This window comes from Polypterus senegalus, chromosome 10 (genome assembly GCF_016835505.1).
Source record: "Polypterus senegalus isolate Bchr_013 chromosome 10, ASM1683550v1, whole genome shotgun sequence".
Classification (NCBI taxonomy): Eukaryota; Metazoa; Chordata; class Cladistia; order Polypteriformes; family Polypteridae; genus Polypterus; species Polypterus senegalus.
This window is the reverse complement of record NC_053163.1, coordinates 81,557,490-81,579,861: the sequence shown is the minus strand read 5'-3', so window position 1 is coordinate 81,579,861 and position 22,372 is coordinate 81,557,490. Positions and strand designations below refer to the sequence as shown.

The window sequence follows — 22,372 nt, the reverse complement described above, 5'->3', positions numbered from 1 at the left end:
AGGATGATTTGACTGAAACCCTCCTCTGCTTATGTGTTATGCCCAAATTGTTCTGCGACACAACTCATTGACTACTGCATAGTAACAGCTAAAATATTCAGGTATAAATGATTGATATAGTTGTAATGATTCTGGATGTTGACTAGTATCTAGTAAAAATAACAATACTAATAATACCTTTTAGTTGTATGACAGTTTAGAAGAGCAAGGGGAGGTTAACAGATAGTCAAAACAAGAGTATTTTTTATTTATTTCAGATTAGTGAACTTGAAAAATAAGTACTGCATTTATTTTAATCTTATGCTAATGTGAATGATTTCATGCGCTAAATAAGATTGCCAATGATATTTGTGTTGCAGGCATTTCCATCACTTATCTTTTGCACTACATGATAAATGCAGAATTGTCTTACACCGTGGAATGTTTGTCTGTTTCATTATAACTATACTTACTAGGACTGTGGCAACAGTTGTTCCCAAAGCAGTGTTTCAGTTTTACGTCTACTTGTTTTAAGTTTTAAGAGAGAGGTTATATTAATTATAGGCCACACATTAGATGCTGTCTGTTTTTTTTTATGTATAGTACATGCTAACGATCCATAGGAATTTGGGCTTTACCTCCAAATAATGAAGTAAACTGATGTTTTTACATTTGCATTTATTTGCTTGGCAGTTGCTTTTATCCAAAGTGACTTACAGCAAAAGAAACTAACATAATCAAGTAGCATTAGGCTACAGCCTGTTTGTTTAGCAAGTGTAGCATGAAAAAGATGTAATAATTTATAAATATATAATCATGGATTACATTCAATAAAGCAATTATACTTAATTTAATAACAAATTAACCAACACTATAAAGTATCACAAAGCAAAGGTTTTTTTTTTTCCAATCAATTCGACAGATATTCATAGAACAGATGGGTTTTCAATTGTTTCTTAAATACATTGAGGGAGTCAGCATTACGAATGGATGAGAGCAGCTCGTTCCACCAACTACGAACTACACAGGAAAAGAGTCTTTATTTGAGACTTGATTACCACGCAGAGACAATATCACCAGACACTGTTCTCAGACAGAGTAGGCGTGAGGGAGTATGTGATGTCCTCAGTGTCTCTATCTACACAAGTGCTGACCCATAGACTACTCTGTAGGCAAGCATCAGGGATCTGAACGTAATGCATGCTGCTACAGGGAGCCAATGTAGTGACTTGAAGAGAGCAGTGACATGTGTCCGTCCCAGTTGATTAAATACAAGACGGGCCGCTGCATTCTGGACCATCAGCAGCGGCTTGATAGCACATGCGGGTAACTCCTGCCTGGAGCAAGTTGCAGTAGGCCAGATGCGACAAGACCAAAGCCTGAACCAGAAGGTGCACTGCATACTCTGTCAAATAAGGTCTGATTTTGTGGATGTTTTTCTTTCTGATGAATTACAACCCAACAAATGTGTTCAAACAAGGACACAGAAAAACTTTTACTTACTTTATACTTTTATCAAAATGATAAAGTGACTTTCTATATTTTAAAATGCATAATTTGAAGTCATAAATTAATATGCTCCACAAACTTCACTAAATAGGTCAATATTCCTTTATTGTTCTGTTGCCCCCTACTGTAGAATGTCAGGGCCTAATATCTGGTGAGATTTTGGTCTTATAATTAAGACTTTTATTTCACCGAATGCTTTTTTTGTGCCTCACTTTCTACCTGGAGATTTCCTTTCTCCTTTTTCTTTTAATACAGCTGACCTAGTTTTCTATCCACCACTCTATTAGTTAGGTGGAGATACATTAGTAATGGTACCTTTGGGTGTTGACCTTTGGTTTGCAATGAAAATCTGAGTGACTTGTGAAATACTTCGGTATCTCTAACAGCTTGTTTATGCAGAGTCACTCTATGAGTTGAGCTGAAGTTGACACACAGATACTATTTATTGCAAGCAGGCAGAGATGTGTTCTGGCTTTGGATTTATTTTTTGTTTCTTATGGAGCTCTTCAATCATACACCATATATGTTGCTATTTTATCAACACACATTTTCTTGTTAAATAAGATTGACATTAAACAAACATCATTGGCAGGATGCAAAAGGATTACCTCTTTTATATCAAATAAATATAAAATTTTGTCTCTCTCTTTTTTAGGGTCCTAAGGCATCAGTTGCTGGTGCTGTTCCACCCCCTCCGCCTCCTCCAGGAGGAGCACCACCTCCACCCCCACCTCCACCTCCACCTCCTCCTGGGGGTTGCCCACCTCCTCCACCCCCTTTATCATGTGGTATACCACCTCCACCGCCTCCACCCCCTGGTATGGGGCCTCCACCACCTCCTGGTCTCCCTGGTATGCCTCCGCCACCACCACTTTTTGGGGGACCCCCACCACCTCCTGTACAAGAAAAGCTACCTTATGGCCTCAAACCTAAGAAGCTTTATAAGCCTGAAATCACAATGAAGAGGATTAATTGGTCCAAGGTATTTGGTATTCCCTTTTGACTTTTATTAGTTAATTGAATTACAATTGTATCAAGGTTTTAAAATGTTGCAGTGTGATGCAATAGCTAGCTGTACTGTTTGTTGCTTTACAGATGTATTATTGTGATCATTTGTATGCGTTCTAGCTCACAAGGTTTTTTTTTTCTTTTTCTCTTTATTGATGGTATATCTTATTGCACAGCATCATGCTTCTGCAGATATGTTTCACTTTATTAACTTTCTATTTTAATACACCAGAGCAAAAAGAATCAAATTTTAGGTATGTATGTGTCTGTAGGCAATGGCATACACTGACATACTGTAATTGGTTTCTGTATATTTTTGAAATGTACTGTAGTTACGTTAGTGAACAGTCAACACAGATTTAGACAAATTGGATCATGTTTTACTAATTGGTAAAAATTGCTAACTTTTTATAAGGAAACCTAAGAAATTGATCTTAGTGATATATACCTAACATAATCATCTTATTTTCGGAAAGTTTGATTGGAAGCCTAAGGAGAGGCTAGTGAACAAACTTCATGAAGCTGATATTTAGAGCTTAATTTAAGGATGGATGCAAAGCTGACTTAAATGCAGAATGCAACTTAGGTAATAATGTTGAAAGTGGGGTCCCTCAGGGGTCATTCCTCAGGCCAGTAATTGCTGAAATTTATATAAAATAATATACATAAAAACATGACTGATATTGGTTTACAGACAGACATTTGAAAATCCTACAAGTACTTGTGAAGTAAAAGTGGGTGTAGGTTAAGTCACCTAAAACGGTTTCTGATTCTGATATGTTAACCTTGATGCTTATAGTTCTGTAAAAATTAATGCTTTGTTGTGAGCTTTATAGCTGCATAATTAACACTCCTGGTGCCACTCTAAGTAAGCAGATAAACAGCATTAAAAATATAAAAGCAAATTAAAGGTAATAAATAATAAAATATTTTACAGATCTAAGCTTCTACTGGGTACAGAACATTAATTTTATGCTGGCATAGCATACCCACTTTTCCGCAATTTCATCCTCATCTTCTTATTTCAGTCCTTCCTCTGACTATATTCACATTTCACATTTGTTATCAGTTCAATAAGCCCTTGTGCAGAACTCACTTTTTAACCGCTTAAGGTCAGTAGAGATGCCAAGAGATGGTATAGGCCTACCAGCATATTGGAGTCACTACAACAGAATCCCTGCTAGCAACTATAGTTAGAAATTGCAAAAGAAAAAGTTGAGAACTTTCCCTTCAGCCTAACATACAGGTGCCCATCAACTCCTGTTTACTTAGGCATTCCCAACAATATTATAATCCTTCTCATAATGCTGCTTTCAGCTGCATTGCTAGATAACTTCTTTTAATCATATGGCCCTTTGGCTATAGAACAGTCTTTATGCAAATAAGAGAAAAATCTGTAAAAACTAAAAAAGCCAAGGGCATTGTCAAATGCAGACACATTTTAGCATATCACTGATATTTGCACAATTGTTGTTGTTTTACCTATCAACTATTTATTGTACAGCACTTTGGTCCTGTGCTGCTTGTTTTAAAGTGCTTTATAAATTAAATTGGATTGGATTGGAATTGGAATTGGTTGTGGAATTGTACATGGACTTGAAGAAATTTTAATGTAGTTGCTTTTCCTTTAAAAACAGGTTACCTTTAGAGAAAGGGGCACAATTAATAAAGGGCATTGCAGGGGTTTCTCAGCCAATGAGCTATATGACCTTACCAGAACCAGTAGGAAATCCACAGGGAGTGCTGAGTAGACATTATATTAGGTATTCACTTTTTTCGTTTCACATATAGAGCAGAGAAATTAAGATAGAGTACTAGTTAGTGTTTTCCCGCTATTTACACCATGTTGTTTCAAGAGGAATTTTGTCAAAATCATTCTAAGAGTAATAGTCTTTTGTGAAGTTGGTGAAAGCCTCAAAGGTAGTTCTGCTTCATCTCATAGCAAAAAACAGCTTTTATGAAAAAATGACTTATTTCTTCCAATTTAACATGTTTTACAGTGTAGTAATCCCCACATGGACTTATCAAGATTGATGCTGTGCATGGGCCATTGTTCAATGGAAAGAGAAGCACTCCTGTTGGTTTTTGCCTCCCCTGTCTTATATTAGTACCTAGCTATTAACAACATGGGTAGTTAGTCTTTTCATTGGCGTTTGTTGAATTTTGTTACCTTGCCTTAAATACTGATTTGTTCAACGCCCTATTAAAAGTGCTTAAATATGAAACTCACAGTTTAGTTAAACATGTATTTACACTAAAAGTATAGCCTTTGTCTGAGCTTATAGTGAGTGAATGTACTCAGTAAATGTTCTGTTTTCTGGCATTGTCATAGTAACATTATCTTCATTTTCATTCTGCTTACTTTGGTGATGTTCAAGGTGGCAAAACACTGAACTTGATTAGCGATGTCACTCTCTCTATACCTGCTTTCCTTTTTGAGGAATTCCCTGATGCTTCCAGTCCAGATGAGAGAGTTAGTCTTCTCAGCTTCACTCTGTGTTTTCAGAGTATTCTATTCCAAGGAAGTGTCTTCAGTTGCCAGAGGGAATCTTCTGCCATTGTGGATTCCTTTCTCTTTCTCTATGGATACATGTATACATGAATAGAATGAGGTTGATTTAATAAAACAAGTTATATTTTTCCCCAAGAATTGGTTTTACAGTGTTAAAAGTTATTACACTGAAAGAAAATTAAATAAGTTCATAAAGAATTTAACTGTTGAATCTTTTATGTTTCTCATTGCTAACAATTATTATTGTCACTTCCATGTTTTTTAAATAGGCACTTAAAAAAAGCAATTTTAGATTTTAATTTTTGAGTGACTGTTAAAGTTAATGGTTTGATTTTACACTTCACACTTTTGTGATTCAAGCAGGCATTGCTACAAGAAGTAAACATATTTTAATGTGCATTCTTCTGCATTTCTGATAAATTCTGTAAATTTAAAAGGCCTATATGCCATTCAAGGGCAGTTAGTGTATATCCTGTGTCTGCCCTCTCAACTTCAGCCTGAAATATTTAAATGTTTTTTTTTCAGGAAATAATGAACAATAAAAATCTAAAAGCTAAGATTGTGAAACAGTTATTAAATGTCAAGGGTAAGCAATCTGACTTTTGCTAGCAAAAGAGGATCTGAATCATAACTACAATATCACTTATTCTCTGCAGTTGCAAACTCAGTGTTGTTTACTTTTTATGCTCAATTAATTATAGATGTGAGATAACTTTAATATGTTGGCAGAAGAAAAGAATAGAAAAGGTGTGTGTTCAAAGAAGATCCACTCAAAACAAGCATTTGTGTTTGTAATTTTTTTTACTTGAAATAATAATAAAAATGTACACTTTCTTGAAACCTCTAAATTAGTTCAGAATCATCACATGGGTATTAAGAAAGCAGGTAACACATTACAAATGTGACACAGTCTTTATTATAAAACTGCACCATCAGCTATAGCAAAGTTGGAACTTTACCCTCTGAATGTTGTGTAATGATATTTCAAACTTTGCTGTTATGAAGGTAAATTTAGCAGGAATCTTTCCAGGAAATTACATCACATTTTCATCAAGAGGCAAAGTCACTGAAATTTCTGCCTTTTTGAATCTGTTCTTATTAAGCACTCAAAGAACAGAAATCTATGGTTATTTGTATTGTTTTAATCAGAATAAGAAATATGATTGTTCTACTGTACTTCTTTCTCTGTTGTCATTAGTGAGCAGATCATGATAAACTCGTAGTTTAGCTTTTTCCCCATTTTATTCTGCATTATGGCATTGTCTTTTTAGCAGACTTATTTTTTGATTTCTCCATGGAGTTTCAGTCTGGATTAGATTCTTTCTACTTTGACAGGATAGACTTTATCAGTGGTCCCCTGGAGTTTATTATTAAAATTGTTCACTAGACTATTGCAGGAAAATGATTCAACTCATGTGGTTCCCCCAGTAACTATTGTTCAACATGAATTGAACATTACAGAATTCAAAGAAGTGATCAGGTCTAATGTCGCTTTAAGGAAAAAAGCACCTGTTACCAGAATGTTCACTACTGCCTTTTAAAAAAGAGGGAATGTTTTGTATATCTTACAAGTTTAAATATTTGCTGTCAAAATTTAAAGACAGTATCTTCCATAGATAGATATTTCATTAAGAAGAGCTTAACTTTGTAGTTTGTGTGGTACCAATTAAAACTAGACCTCGAAAAATGACAATATATTGTATACTAGCTGAAATACTCAGCGTTGCCCCAGAGGAAAATAAAGTGTTTTTTTTTTTTAATCATTTGAGAAAAATATAATTAAAAAAAACACAACTTTAAAAATAAAAATATATTAACAACAACAACAACATTTATTTGTATAGCACATTTTCATACAAAAAAATGTAGCTCAAAGTGCTTTACAAAATGAAGAATAGAAAAATAGAAGACACAATAAAAAATAAAAATAAGTCAACATTAATTAACATAGAATAAGTAAGGTCAAATGGCCAGGGTGGACAGAAAAAAACAAAAAAAAAAAAAACTCCAGCGGCTGGAGAAAAAAAATAAAATCTGTAGGGATTCCAGACCAAGAGACCACCCAGTCCCCTCTGAATGAAGAACCAACCTCAATGAAGAACATTAGAACACTCTAGACGAGAACATGCCATTCAGCCCAACAAAGCTCGCCAGTCCTATCCACTTATTTCTTCCAAGAAAACATCAAGTTGAGTTTTGAAAGTCCCTAAAGTCTTACTGTCTACCACACTACTTGGTAGCTTATTCCAAGTTACATTAGACTCATTAATGTGCTTGTCTTGCAGTCTTGTATGTATGTTATTATCCAGTTGACCAGCCAACTCTCTTTAATTTCCAAAGCAACAGGGGTGCGGTGGTGCTCAAACATAAAGAATGCTGGCAGTCACTTTCAGTTCACCCTCTGGTGGTGGTTCCAAGTGTCAACTGGATGATAACATGCATACAAGACCGCAAGATCACCACGCAGACACGGGGAGAACATGAAAACTCCACGCAGGGAGGACCCGGGAAGCGAACCCAGGTCTCCTAACTGTGAGGCAGCAGTATATATATATATATATATATATATATATATATAGAGAGAGAGAGAGAGAGAGAGAGAGAGAGAGAGAGAGAGAGAGAGAGAGAGAGAGAGAGAGAGAGAGAGAGAGAGAGAGAGAGAGAGAGAGAGAGAGAGAGAGAGAGAGAGAGAGAGAGAGAGAGAGAGAGAGAGAGAGAATTCTTAAAATATCACCTACAAATTCAGTTGTTTCAGCAAAGTAATTTCATTATTTTATGCTTCTTGACATCTCAGTAAGAGTTTTTCTGGAATTTCAATGTTTATCATCTCTCATGATATCTATAATCCAATGGGACGCTTCTTGTATACTTGAAATAGTTTATTGCTATGCAGTCTCTTAAAAATGACATTGTGCATGATATTGGTCACAGTCTACCTGCAAAAGGACAGTTTCAAAAGAGACCTTCTTAAGAGAGGGGTGAGCACTTGTACTGAATGAACATCTCTATACACTAATGTGGGAAGACTGCCTGTCCCAGTACACATACTGTAGCTGTCAACTCTGTTGGTCTGACCCAGAAGTAACCCTAGTCTAGTGGGTGGAGTACAACAAATTGAACAGTAGCATACAAGTAAAAACATTTTGCAAGTTATTATCTGAGCCTGCTTATCAAATTCAGTATCCTGGTCCGCAGTATCTTCAATCACCCTCCCTTTGTGAGTAACCAGTCCTTCACAGTGCACACTCACTCACTTGTAGTCCTGCTCGCATTCATTCCAGGCCAATTTACATTCCTTTATCAACTTAATATGCTACCTCGGTTATCCTGAGAAAAAATGCAAGTAGTCTTGGGGAAAATATGCACATTGCATACATGTGGTGAATAGACTGAGGTTTTAAACCACTGTGCCACCATGAAATATTTCTCTACCTGTTTGTTTGCAAGCAGGTCCTCCAACTTGCAGGGAAAATTTGGGGGTTGGTGGCAGGATTGGCACGCTAGCCACTGCTCCAATGTAGTGCTGAGGTGTCACCCACTTCACTCAGGTCCTGATCCAGGTGGGTTGTCATGTAGTGGGTGTGGCAATGCGCTGTAGTCAGCGTGTGCTCCCAACCTCCTCCTCCTCCTCATTGTTTCCTGTGACAAACTGGCATATTTGTCATAGTTTTAATCACTTTTAAAGGAAAAGAATATGTCTGTAATGTACATGTGAGTCTTTTTAGGATCTGCATAGCAACAGTTTTCAAAAAGTGGTAAGTGAATGAAACACTGACAGATCTGTTAGTTAAATGAAGCAAAATAAAGGACCTGTTATGTATTAAAGGTCATTTACAGTGAAGAACTCAAAAATAGGTATTATTTCAAAAAGAAGTTTCTTTTGTTAACTCTTTCCTTTCTGGCAATTATAATTTAAAGCTGTTGCAATGCTTTTATAATACAACACCTTGATGAATATTTTTGTTTCTTACTTCTCCTTAAAATTACAGAGCATCTTATTTTGGTCGGCTAATATTTTCCATTTGTCGAAGTATAGCAGTTACTTTCAGTAATATCGTTCATTCCTACAGTAAGTGACAGTTCAACAGTATTTGGTCGTTCTCATGTCTGTTCTGACAGCTGTGCACCATGTTCCAATTTTATCAGCCAAGACTCACTCCTGTAGAACATACAGTATTACTGCTTACAAAGCATTCATAAACATTAGCTTTCAATGACTCCTTTAGAAATCAGAATGGGAATTTGCTCCCAGAATTCATTGTTACCTACAGTATATAACCGAACTTCCCTACTTTCTTCAAAACAACTCCTTTGCCAGTATTTGAACTTACACTTGGTTTCTACAACATTTACACTTACTGCCTGGAGACTGCACTTCATACCACAACATTTTTATGGACTCACTTACAATAAACAATGCTTTAGATCAAGTGCCGACACACACACACACACACATTTATGGCCACATGTCCATTTCTTCCATACCTCCTTCTCCTTCACCTCCAACCATCATCGCCTTGGTCTTTCTTGCATTAAATTTTGTTTCCAAAATACCCTTCAATTTCAGTGTCTTCTTCAATGTTGCTTCCCTTTTGCCATCATTGTCATAAAAGAGCTCTCATACCAGTTCTTCTCACACTTCTGGAGTCACTTATATCTGTATAATAAAAAAAAAAAACATCAGCTTTATAATGAAACCGTGGTGTAGCCCCACCTTCACCTCAAAACTTTGACTATGCACATTTGCTGTCCTGACCACTGTTCTGACAAGCTTAGAATAATTAGAGAAAACATTATGTCTGAAATCTGTTTAAGTATTATCAAGAACTTATAGTGATGCCAGAAGCATTTGCTTTCAGAGATGGATACAGTTTGGGCACCATCCATCAATGCACTGTCAGCCATGGCATGACTGTTTAAATAAAATAGGTTACAGAAATCTTGGTTATAGAATTAGGCCAAATTTAAGTGAATTTTGTGTCTGAAAGAGAATACAAATAGTGAACAGTAATCATTTCACAAAGGAAAATATAATCAGAATGATTTATTAAAAAGAAACCTTAATATGCTACACATTTCTGATGTTTAGAATTTACTAAGGGAGTGAATTGTTTGTTTGTAAATAACCTCCAAAAAAAGGAGAAAAAAATAAAAATAATGATAATAGTAATGGTAAAAGATCCACAAATAGAATTTCTATTTTCTAAAGAAAGGTTAATCCATCCATTTGCTTATCAAAGTGGAGCTGCAGCTTTCTTGTGGGCACAGCATAGCAGCGGGCATCACTGGTACTTCAGTCTATCACATTGTACATAAACACACTTGAACCCACTCATACCGGGGTCAATTTGCAATTAGCTATTAACCTAACATGCATATATGCAATTTCCAGTGAAAATTCAAATATAACCTTCTATATTACACAGAAAAATATAGTATGTAACTAATATCTTACTTACTCACGTAAAATATGTATTACATTTGGCTTCTAATATATCTACCAAGTATTCACATTACATATATATATATATATATATATATATATATATATATATATATATATATATATATATATACACTGTATAATCATTTAACTCTCCATTGAAACAATTAATCTAATCCTAATTCTAATTCTAGCAGTTTTTGCATCAATATCTGTCTAGCTAAACATAAATAAAAGCAAAACCTTGATAAGGAAACTACTGTATGCAAAATTTCAGGAGAGAATCAAGAAATGCTCATCTTGGTAATCTCCTATTTAGTAGTTTCATTCTTTAATACTCATTTCCCCATTGTGCTAATTTGATACATTAACAGTCAATAACCCTTCTTTTCTTCTAATTAGGGAGATTACACAAAGAAATTCTTTATGAGGTAATTAGTGAGGTTTTTCAGTGGGTTCTTTTTTAATAAAATATATCTTCTGACAGAAAACAGATACATCTAGCACCAATAAATGTGAGCCTGTTATTTGTTTTGAGTACTTGTACAGAAACTTTTGTTTTCCATAGTAATGGTGAAAGGTGTCTTGGAACCAGTCTGAGGAGATCTGCTGGGGTATTTTTGTGATTTATTTAAGCAATTTATTACTTGCTTTTGTTTTTTTTTTTGTGTCTTACTCTGCTAAGCAGCAATCAACTCATTAAGGCAAATGCATGGCATCACATTGGGCTTGGCTGCACAGATAAAAGAAGAGGGGCAGGTAAGAAAGGAGAAAAACAAACCTGGAGAAAGAAAATTTAGAAGCAACCGTGCACTAGTGAATGATGTGAGCTCCTCATGGGTTTCTGGTGGAGGGAGAGTGAGCGATTGCAAGTGCAACAACTTAGAGGAGATGTCTAGCTTGCTGAATAACTCTGAAGAGATAATTGCTGCTGAAGGGATCAGTAAAGCTGGAAGGTAGCTGGTGTAAACCCCACAGTGTTTTTTTTTCTTCAAAAAATAACTTTTAATATTAATGATGTAGTATACACTTACACTAACAAATATTAAATAACACTAATATTTATACCTGTATATTATATGATTTTATGTGATACAAATCATTTTCAGTATTGTTTATATATTTTTGGCTTCAAGTTTTTGAGATCTTTCGGCTTCCAAAGTATTAATTTATTTGTTCACAGCCAACTCACGAATAACAAAAACCATGAATGTAAAATTTGCAGATTTGGAGGGGCAAGTGTAGTTTGTTACGAGTAAAGTCCATCTTAGCCCTAAATAGATTACCATTCTGATGTGAAAGCCTAAAATCAGTAGGAATATGCTTGTGGAAAAATGGAAGTCTGATGATATTGCTAAGTCTTTTGATAGCAGCAGTTCTTACATAAAGAATTAATGAGAGGATATCTTTTACAGGGATTCAATGTCAGTTTGTCCAGAATTTTTTTTCCTCCTATGCTCTTAAAAGGTGCTAGAGTGGTTCTTCAGAATAATGTCATTGGGGAACTGTTTTTAGTTCCCAAAAGAGCAATCCACAAGAAAGTTCCAGGAAAAATCTTTATTTATTTAGATCCCCAACAAGTTGTACAGAGTTAGCCAAAATGAAGTACAGTGATCCCTCGCTATATCGTGCTTCGACTTTTGCGGCTTCACTCCATCGCATATTTTAAATGTAAGCATATCTAAATATATATCACAGATTTTTCGCTGGTTCACGGATTTCTGCAGTCATTGGGTCTTTTAATTTATGGTATATGCTTCCTCAGTTTGTTTGCCAAGTTGATTTCATACAAGGGATGCTATTGGCGGATGGCTGAGAAGCTACCCAATCAGAGCACGTATTACGTATTAAATAAAACTCCTCAATGATATACGATATTCTTCCCTCCCTTGCTTCACACACTTAAAAGCTCTAACAGCATATATTGATTTTTGTTTGCTTTTCTCTGCCTCTCTCACTCTCTCTGACATTCTCTTCTCCTGACGGAGGGGGTGTGAGTAGAGGGGCTGTTTGCACAGTGGCTGTTTGCTTAGAAGATATGGACACTCCTCTAAAAAATGCTGAAAAACTACCTTCACATTGATCCCTTACTTGTGGCCGCTTTATCACTGTGCTTCCACTTAAAAGCCCAACAGCCCTATTGATTTTTGATTCTTTACTTTTCTCTCTGTCTCTCTGATATTCTCTGCTCATGACTCGCACTTCTTTGAAGAGGAAGATATGTTTGCATTTTTTTAATTGTGAGAAAGAACTGCCATCTCTGTCTTGTCATCAAGCACAGTTTAAACTTTTGACTAAAGGGTGTTATTTCATGTCTAGAGGGCTCTAATAATGTTAAAAAACGTATTTAGAAGGTTGTAAACAGGTTTTCTATGCTCTAACTGCGAAAATATTAGATTTATAAATAAAGAATCCTAATTTTCAGAAATTCATTTATCGCGGGAGAGTCTGGAACGGATTTACCTCGATAAACGAGGGGCTTACTGTACCACATTTCTCAAGGCCATTGCACAAAGTAGAGGCAGCCGAGTGGCTTGGGGTGGGGGTCCTTTGATAGGCAATCCCTTGTACTTTTCAATTGGCAACATGCCATGGCCCGGTGCGCACCATGCTTTCACTGTCAAAGCATTGTTCAAAAACAAACAAATCCATCATCACTATGCAACGCGCCTTCTGAACGCACTTCAGCATTCCTCCTAACAGTGACATCCCAAATTGGAAAAATAATTCTTCAGTGGGTGGCTAAATTTAGACAGATGGATACAACATTGAACAGAAAATCTCCAGTCCGTCCTCAGACTGTAAGAAATGCTTGAAAACATCCAAGCTGTAAAGACATCAATCTTGCAGTCTCCTAGACGTTCAGTGTTCAAACATGTTTCTGCCTTAGGCATTTCCAACATGTCTTTGAGGAGCATTTTGCATGAGGGTCTTAATCTCCATCAATACAAAATAATGGTAATGCAGTAACTTACTGAGAGAGACTGGGAGAGCCGTAGAGAGTTGTGCACGAACATTCTGCAAACCATTCATCAAGATGCCATCGTCATGTGCAGTGACAAGGCATATTTCCTTTTAAATGGTTGCATAAATAAGCAAAACGTTTGCTATTGGGCATTTTATCAACATATTAAAAACCTTTTCAAAGTCCAAAGAACCCATTTTTTATGAAGGCATCCCATCACAGAATGAAATGTTTTTTGTCAAGCAGTGGAACTATGACAAAGTGCACAGCCCAGTGAAGTGCTATTTTAGAACTATTATTTTTAAGTCTGATGTCATTGTTTAGTTATCAGAGCTCCACCACACACTGTCACCTTGATGTGTTGATGGGGCCTGTGCACCATAGTGATGCTCTGAGCTAGGTCGTCTGGAGCTTTGTGCTCCTGATAAGGTCTCCATTGATGAATAGATTTGGGCTGAAACGTCAGACACAGAACAATTTACACTTACCATCATGAATTGAACAAATAAAGACCAGCATACCCTACCCAGGAAAAGGTTAACAGAACCCACTTTTGAGGTGAGGATTAGAGGTGGCATTCACCGGCAACCTGAATGGGCTCAGCAGGCAATGGCACTAAGGAGCCATCTTGTGGGCTCACCACCTGCAAGATGATGGTTCTGGAGTTCCCACGATTGAAAGAACTTGAGTGCTTATGAACAAAACTGTTCAGTGTATTCAGCCTTCTTAGAGAAGCAGAGTGAAGTGTTTGAAAGGATGCTGCCCACTGACATGGTAATCTTAACGGGTGACTTCAATGCTTACATTGGGAATCAAATAGATACCTGGAAGGATGTGATTGGGAAGAACAGCCTCCCTGTTCTGAACCAGAATGATGAGTTGTTATTGTAATTCTGTGTTAGTCATGGATTGCCCATGGCATACACCATGTTTGAACAAAAGGAATTTCATAAGTGTACCTGGTTCCAGAACACTTTGGGGGAAGGTCAATGATAGACTGTGTAGTTGTTTCAGCTGATAGGAGGCCATATGTTTTGGACAGTCAGGTGAAGGTATGGTCATGTAAGTTGGATTTGAAGCTAGGGTTTATGCCCAATAGACTAGAGAAGCTTAGATGAGCATGTCTGGCTGAGGCTTCCCTTCATAATGAGTTTAATGCCTACCACTGAAAGAACTTCTCCCATGTGCAGAGTGAGGTTGGGGCATTTGAGTCTGAGTAGACCTGGTTCAAGACCTCACTTTTGGAAGTAGCTGCTAAAAGCTGTAGCCTTAAAGTTTTTGGGATATCTTATGGTGGCAACACTAGGACCCAGTGATGGACATTACAGGTAAGGGAAGCTGTAAGACTGAAGATGGTTCCCTTCAGGGAAATACTCCCTGTGGTATCTCCTGACTCAGTTCAGAGGTACCGACAGGCTAAGAGGACTGCTGCAAAAGTGTTTGTCGAAGGTAAAGCTCAAGCTTGGGGTGAGTTTGGAGAGGCCATGGAGGCTACCTGATGGCAACCTCGAGGTTGTTCTGCTAAACTGTTTGATGCCTCAGAAGGGGAAGGTGTGACCTTGCCGAAACTATGTTTCACAGAGAGAGAGAGAAGTGTTGACCTCTTCTGGGGAAGTTTTAAAACAGTGGAAGGAAAACTTTGAGGAACTTCTCAACCTGGTGGATGTGCAATCCTATAAGGAGCCAGTGTTGGGCAAGTCTGATGGGAGGGATTGCATCACTGTTGCTGAAATTATTATGGTGGTCCGATAATTCCATGGTGGTAAGGCAGCTGGGGTAAATATAAACTGAACAGAAATGTTGAAAGCATTGGACATTATTGGGATAACGTGGCTGAAGTTATTCCATGTTGCATGAAAGGCAGGTAAAGCACCCGTGGAATAGCAGACTGGCATGGTGGTCCCCATATTTAAGAAAGTGGCCCAGAGGGTGTGTTCCATCTACAGAGGGATCACACTCCTCAGCCTCCCAGGTAAGACAAGACATATGCAAAGATGGCAGAGGGAAGAATCCATCTGATAGTTGAGCCATACATATATGAGGAAGAATGTGGAGCAGTAGACCAGCCATTCTCCCTGACACCGGTGCATGGGAGTATGATAACTCAGTATATGTGTGTTTTGTAGATCTGGTAAAAGCATGTGACCGTGTCCATACCATGTGTTGTTGGGAGGTGCTGCAGGAATATAGGGTAACAGGGCAGCTCTTGCATGCTTTTCATTTCCTAAATGAATACAGTGAGAGCTGTTTTTGAATACTTTACATTAAGTTGAATTAGTTAACTATAGTAAACCAAAGAGTTAGTTTGGTGGCTAATTGGAAGAGTAAATTAAACAAGAAAACACATACCCATGCAGCTAGTAGATGACAGAGCATGTTGGACTCGTCAGTAGGATTAGTTAAGTTGAGTGCAGTGCATGGAAGTGGGTGCTCAAGGACTAACTTGTGAAACTAACATAAACTGACCTCTTCCTTTTACAGCCAAATCCAGACAGTGTTATGCCTAATTACTTTAGGCAATGCATGTTAAGTGAACAATTAGCTGTAATGCAGACTGAACTAAAATGTATATTGCTGAAAAGACTCTTTTAAAAAGGGTAAAAACATAAAAATCAGAAATATAGCAGTTATTTACTGTTGTATTTAAGAGAGAAAACATGACCTTATATTCTGTTATCACTTTTAGCATACGAGCAAAGTAGTTTTTTTGACAAAACACTCAAATTGTTCAATGTGCAGCATTCAACTTGACAGCCTCAGTATGCATACATGTACGTGTGTGTCTTTTTTTTTGTTCTTTTTTTAGTTCCATCTGTACTTAAAAGTCTAGATTATCTATTTTGTAACTAAGTATATTGTAAATACGCAGTTAGTTCTCCTAGACACGCATAACAACGCATCTAGCATTTTCTCTTTGGTTTACCAGGTTAGGGCTAGGCCTGAGTAAAAATATACATTTTACGATTAATCGTTATTTTTTGTTTAAATGATTTGGTATCAGTTCTTAAAGTCTCAAGATTGGTCTTGTGCATCTCAATCCTGCTCATTTACATATGGTGACGATATTTTTAAGATGAAATGTAGCAAAAATATGTTGATTATATTATACAGATTAAACTTTAACTTCATTTAAATAATCTGTATTGTTAATAATTAAACATGTGAGGACACTGTGCCGCAGCACTAGCAAGTTCACGTATTGTTCCTGACTTGCGCTGTATATTTACTGAGGCTGGCACGACACTGGAAGGATAGACGGATAGAAAAATTAAACACGTACTATGAAGATATATCAATGTTCCTTAAAAGTTTTGAAGAATCGTCGTCATAAGCTTACAGATGGCTTAACGTCTATTACAGAGCTGATTGTGTGGCGATTGGGTATTTGGGGAAGGACAGGAATTGGAGGTTAGTACGTTTGAAAGAGACAGTACTTCTACAATAAATTATTTCATTGAAGGTCTCGCATGGCGCAGTAGCATCTTCGTGAGACATGAACAATTACTGCGCCATCATGTTCCCATATTTAATAACATGCTTTCATTCCAATCATCATGAAAATGATATCACGTATACATCTCAGTATTTTAATTATTCAAAGAGCTGTAATATCACGAATGTAATGGATTCTGTGTCCAGTCGGAGAAAGAGAAAGAACGGAAGCACGCAGTGATTCACACACTTAGAGCAGAATGAAGATCAAATACAAAACAAAGCATTTAACATGCTACTTTAGTTACAATGGGATTTGAGAAACTAGTAGATTAATTGATTTTAAGATGAAGTTTATTATGTTCTACTTTAATGAAAAAAATAAGCAACGTGATTAAAGTGAAAATTTCGAGATTAAAGTTGACATTTTGTGCTTTTTTCCCACTGTGTGCCTATTTTTTTTTTTTTCTGTACCCTAATAAGCTCAGACGGTGGGCTACAACTCGCCTTTTCACGGCGACTTTGATATGTGGCTTCTTTTTTATTTTGGCACTGTGCGACTTTGTGAACTTCAGCTTTCGAGTTTCTCTGTTTCTCACTCTGTAATTTCCAAGTCAGTTACCTTTTCTTTAACATTAATAATAAACTTAAAAATAAATGAACCAGAATGGCTTTTCATAGCGATGCCATAGGGGAATATTTTTTGGTTCCCAAAAGACTTATCCAAATGAAGGTTCCAGAAGGAACCTTTATTGATTTAATCATGGTAACAGATGGTAACAGATTTGTGAAATACCAATGCGTCCTGATTTCAAATGGACTGCTGCTGCATATCTAGAGTAACACAGGCTAACTCCAGGTTTTCTTAATCTGTTTGTGTCCTGCTAAGTAGCCTAATATTTAATATTTTTCTACTTGTTAGGAAGTTTTTCAAAGCAGAAAGAACATACTTCATCTGCAAAGAACCTTTCCTAGAATGAAATGATTTTTTTGTAAAGCAAAAATTTCAACAAGAAACCACACAATTCAGTTTATAAACTGTTTCCAGATTTAGACCAGAAAATTCTGAAAATATACTCCTCCAGCCTTGCATTTCCCCTGTTATTTTACAATAATATTACTGCTTCAATAAAGAAAAGGAAAGACTGTTGCACTTTCAGATATGCTCTTGTTTTATTGCTTTTTGTTATTTCTTTTTTTTTTTAAGTGTTGTTGTCCCTATGGTTAGTACTATGATTTCTGAACTGTGATAAAAATTCTAAGAGTGGACACTGAGACTCTACTGCTAGTCTAACCAGGGGATTCAACAGTGTATATTTCCAAAAGGGTAGGTGGTGGGCTGTAAAGTGGCATTAATTCCACTGTGCCGAATCCTGGGAACAGTCAGTCTGGCACAAGTGAGTTCAATGAGGTTGTAGTCTGCACAAATCTGCTGATGCTAACTCTGCTCTGTGTTCATTTTTAGCTTATAAAAGCAAAACCAGTAAAGAGATTAAGCGCATTGTCTTGAGCATATTTTATCTATGATGTGTTTATCTGTTGACTCTCATCCTTCCCTAATTCTTAGCGTATTCCACTGTCTCATTGTCACTTTTAAAATGCAGCAGTAAAAAAGTTGATGTGGCATGCGATGTGGGGAATTTTGAAGTTATACATTACTAACATGTTGCTTTGAAAGTTCAAAAATGAATTGCATTTAATATTCACATTATTGTTAAAAAAGTACAGTCAAGACTAATACAATTTTAATTTCTTATTAATTTTTTTCTTTCAAATGTTTAAAATGTCATATTATGATTTTTATCAAAACAGCACAGACCTTAAACTTTAATACTTTCATATTATATATTACTAACCTTGTGCGCCCAACTACGTTGCGCATGTTAAAGTTGTCTGTGGAGGGCTCCCTGTTTAAACGCGGCTGCCAGTCATGAACTGGGCCCTTTGTCGCACAGCATTATGATTTTTTATAAGGGAAACAAAATTACAGAAGAAAACCATTGGACATTGATTCGATAGGAACTGCCTACTTGGAATCACTGTCTGAATAGTAATTATGTGGTGGTATAGGAGCATTTCTGCTTCTGTCCATTCACTGTCCGTCTCGTTTTCACGACGCTATCGCTTCTTCTCACGATGTCTTCTCAACCTTTCTCCAGTCTCGCAGGTTTCTTTGTGGCAATCCAAAGAGTGAGGCAATATACACGGAGCAATGGTTATAAAAGGGGGACACAGGTATCCAGGCTCTTTAAAGCATAAATAGGGATCACTTCACTGACATGTGAGCAAGCCACGGTACAACTGTGAGACGCGCAGCACTCGCCGGCTACAACGTAACAATAATAATTTCCGGAATGTGCTGTTACGTTGTCATTCATTTTACCCACTGTCCTTCTTTCATTCATATGTTATGTAGGCACGTACCTTTTATCTTCGGCAATCTCATTCTCTAACCAGGCCTCAGGAGCTAACCAGCGTAACACTGTCCACCACCCCTTTCATTATTCTGGCACATTGTTGACATCCGTGAGTAACAACAACGTACTAAACTGGTAGGTGGTCTACGCATGCGTGGAATTCACGGACAAACAAAGATCAAGATCTAAATGATGATCTCTTTAGTTAATTTAAAGCACAACAATTTGTTTAGTTTGAATGTCTGTGTTTTGAGGTGTGACTGGCGTACTACAGTCTTCAGTAGTATAAGTCTGGAGGAGATTCTTAATGCAATGCCTATGTTTTAGCTGTCTCTCTACTGCCATCTAGTGCTTCTTCTTCTAATTCATTCGTGGACAAACAAAGATCAAGATCCAAATGAAGATTATACAGTATATAGAGATACTAATAATGTAAAGGAGGGACATTAGTTTTTTTTTTTATTTTCAAAACATTTGAATAGATGTGAATATTTCCTCCTGATGTTTTAATTGCACATATTAAAAATATTATCTAGATTATTTGGAGTTCAATAAATAATCAAGCAGTTTTATTTCATATAAAATATTAATTTTGTAGGTTTATAAACAGGGGACACAGGTAGATTTTATCTTGAAAACTCTATTTATCCATATCATATATTTATTTACACAACTCTTCCGGACATGTTTGATTAGTCAGCCTAGCACATTTACAGTGCATCACTATTTGTTGACTTGCAATTCTCTGTATCTCGGGGAAAAGAATAACGTGTGACATCCAGACCATGTTTCAAGAATTGCAACCTTCTACCCCACTCATGTTTCTCTGTCATCTCCCTCCTGCAGCATTCATGCATGTTTAGTAACTTGTTTTATGCTGGGCTGTACACAACATTTCACCCTTTTCATGGGTGATTTGACTGCTATCTTAATGTATCCTAGTTATTGGTTTTTCTGTAATTTTTTTCTTCCTACAATTTTGATCATTTGGGCTTTTTAACAATAAGGATTAGTTTTAATCTATACAAGAATTTCTTTCTTTTGTGCATTTTTCTGTTAATCCCAGAACATACCTTTATTTCTCCAAGTCAATTTCAGCAGAATCCAGTTCATTGTGTGCAGTCTCAGCTGGCTTTCATTGTTCAGCACATGTAGATTGCCATTGCTGTATATGGAGCTAAGATGAGATATTTTGTTTAAAAACAAACATCAAAAATGAATTAATATTTTCTAATTTGCACTTTATTTAAATATATATATATATTTGTTTATATATAAATATATATTCATTTTTATATATTTTTTTTATTGTTTGCCTACTTTTGAAGAAAGAAAAATATAGCTTTTTAGGCTTACTGAATAAATAACATGAGATTTCGTCGTCCAGTACATCCAGTGATGATTATGTCTACTAGAGAGAGAGAGAGGAGAGAGGTTAGGAGCAGGCACTGATACAGCGCGTTGCCGCACCCACCACATGACAAACCAACTCAGCATCCCAGATTAGGACCCGAGTGTAGCCATGCAATCAGTGATACCTCGGCACACTAGTTCAGATGGAGTGGAACAGTGTGAGGATTTTTTATGGTGGCTGGAGTGTCAATTCTGCCACCAACCCCCAGGTTTTTCCCTGCAGGTTGGAGAGCCTACATGAAGGGCTGGATGCAGATTAACGTCATACCCAGGATGGAGCAATTGCAGGTCAAGGGCCTTACTCAAGGGCCCAACGAAGTAGAGTCACTTTTGGCGTTTACGGGATTTGAACTGGTAACCTTCTTTTTGCCAGTGCAAATCCCTAGCTTCAGAGCCACCACTCTGCCCCATGTCTACTAGATCAGATCATAAATTGCATTGACTGTTAGGCTAATTTTTACTGTTCTCTCTACTGATTAATCTTGTTGATTAATCATTGTTCAAGTGACTGGCTATTTAGCATGAAATGGTTAAATTAATGTGGAAATTCCTTTTTTTAGTTTTGTTCTTGGAATATATAAAAAGATTTCTATGTTTTTATGCTTCGTCATCATTAAGGGTATTTTACATGCTTTAATCTGATATTTATTGGACATGCTGTAATTATTTATTTTACTTTAATTAATTGAAATTGCTGATACAGTATGCTCAGAGAGGTCGTTTGCAATTTTTTTTTTATCAAGATAAGATTAAACAGTATTAATTTGAAAAACAGATACAAAAATTAGATTTTTCAAATGTAGCATAATTTTCTAGTTATATGTTCTGTTTTATACTTGAAATGTTTATACATAACTACTTAATTGTGTTGTTATGCTAATTAGTCAGAATGATTGAAAATGTAATTAATTTTCTGTGAATTTTCAGATTGTGCCTCAGGAAATGACAGAGAACTGCTTTTGGGTAAAAGTCAGCGAAGACAAGTTTGAAAATCCTGATCTCTTTGCAAAACTGTCCCTCAATTTTGCAACTCAGACAAAAGGTAGGATTGCTAACGGAAGGGAGAACGAGGACCATAATAATTTCGTGTTTATTGTTTTCAACATATAATTCTTATATTATACATGGCCTTGATACAAAATATTGTTCATTGGTAATTAAAGGTGTGTTTTTGCACTTTTACAACAGGTTAAACATATAAATATGACAGTGTAAAATAATACATTGGCTGTTTCTGTACTCTATATGGTAAATAAGTTTACAGAATCCATTGGTAATTGGTACAGTGTTTTCTTTCTTAGTTTTGGAAATTAAGCTTAATTCATCTTCACAAAATGTATCTATTTTACTGTTTGGCCAGTAAACAAATGGTTTCCTGTAGTGCTAGTGCTGTATACTGTTCTGTAAGAATGACCTGTGGAATTTAAATAGTCCAGATTAGTTGAGTTTGGTTAATGCCACAGACTGAAAATGAGGTCAAAAAATATATTGAAAGGCTATCTCTTTTAAAGGGTGTAAAATAAGGCCATAGACATAGACCTCCTTATGAGAAAAATGTTTGGAAATGGTTTCAAAGAGAGCTTTCACTGTTGTTCAAGCCGTCCATATGATATCCTACAGGTGGTGAAACTTCTGACAGCTGTAACAAGCTAATATGAAGGCTTACTGGAGGTCAGGCAGGGCTTAACCTGTAG

At 36.4% G+C, this 22,372-nt stretch overlaps 1 protein-coding gene across 8 annotated transcripts in view; it reads left to right on the top strand.

Moving 5' to 3' along the window:
• Positions 1-22,372, top strand: part of diaph2 (diaphanous-related formin 2) — a 1,278,655-nt gene that overhangs the window by 438,306 nt on the left and 817,977 nt on the right. For all 8 annotated transcript variants that reach the window (XM_039766010.1, XM_039766009.1, XM_039766012.1 and 5 more), the window contains 2 exons: positions 2,144-2,470; positions 21,606-21,720. In XM_039766010.1, coding sequence (XP_039621944.1) covers positions 2,144-2,470; positions 21,606-21,720 — 442 coding nt within the window. The remainder of the gene's footprint in view (positions 1-2,143; positions 2,471-21,605; positions 21,721-22,372) is intronic.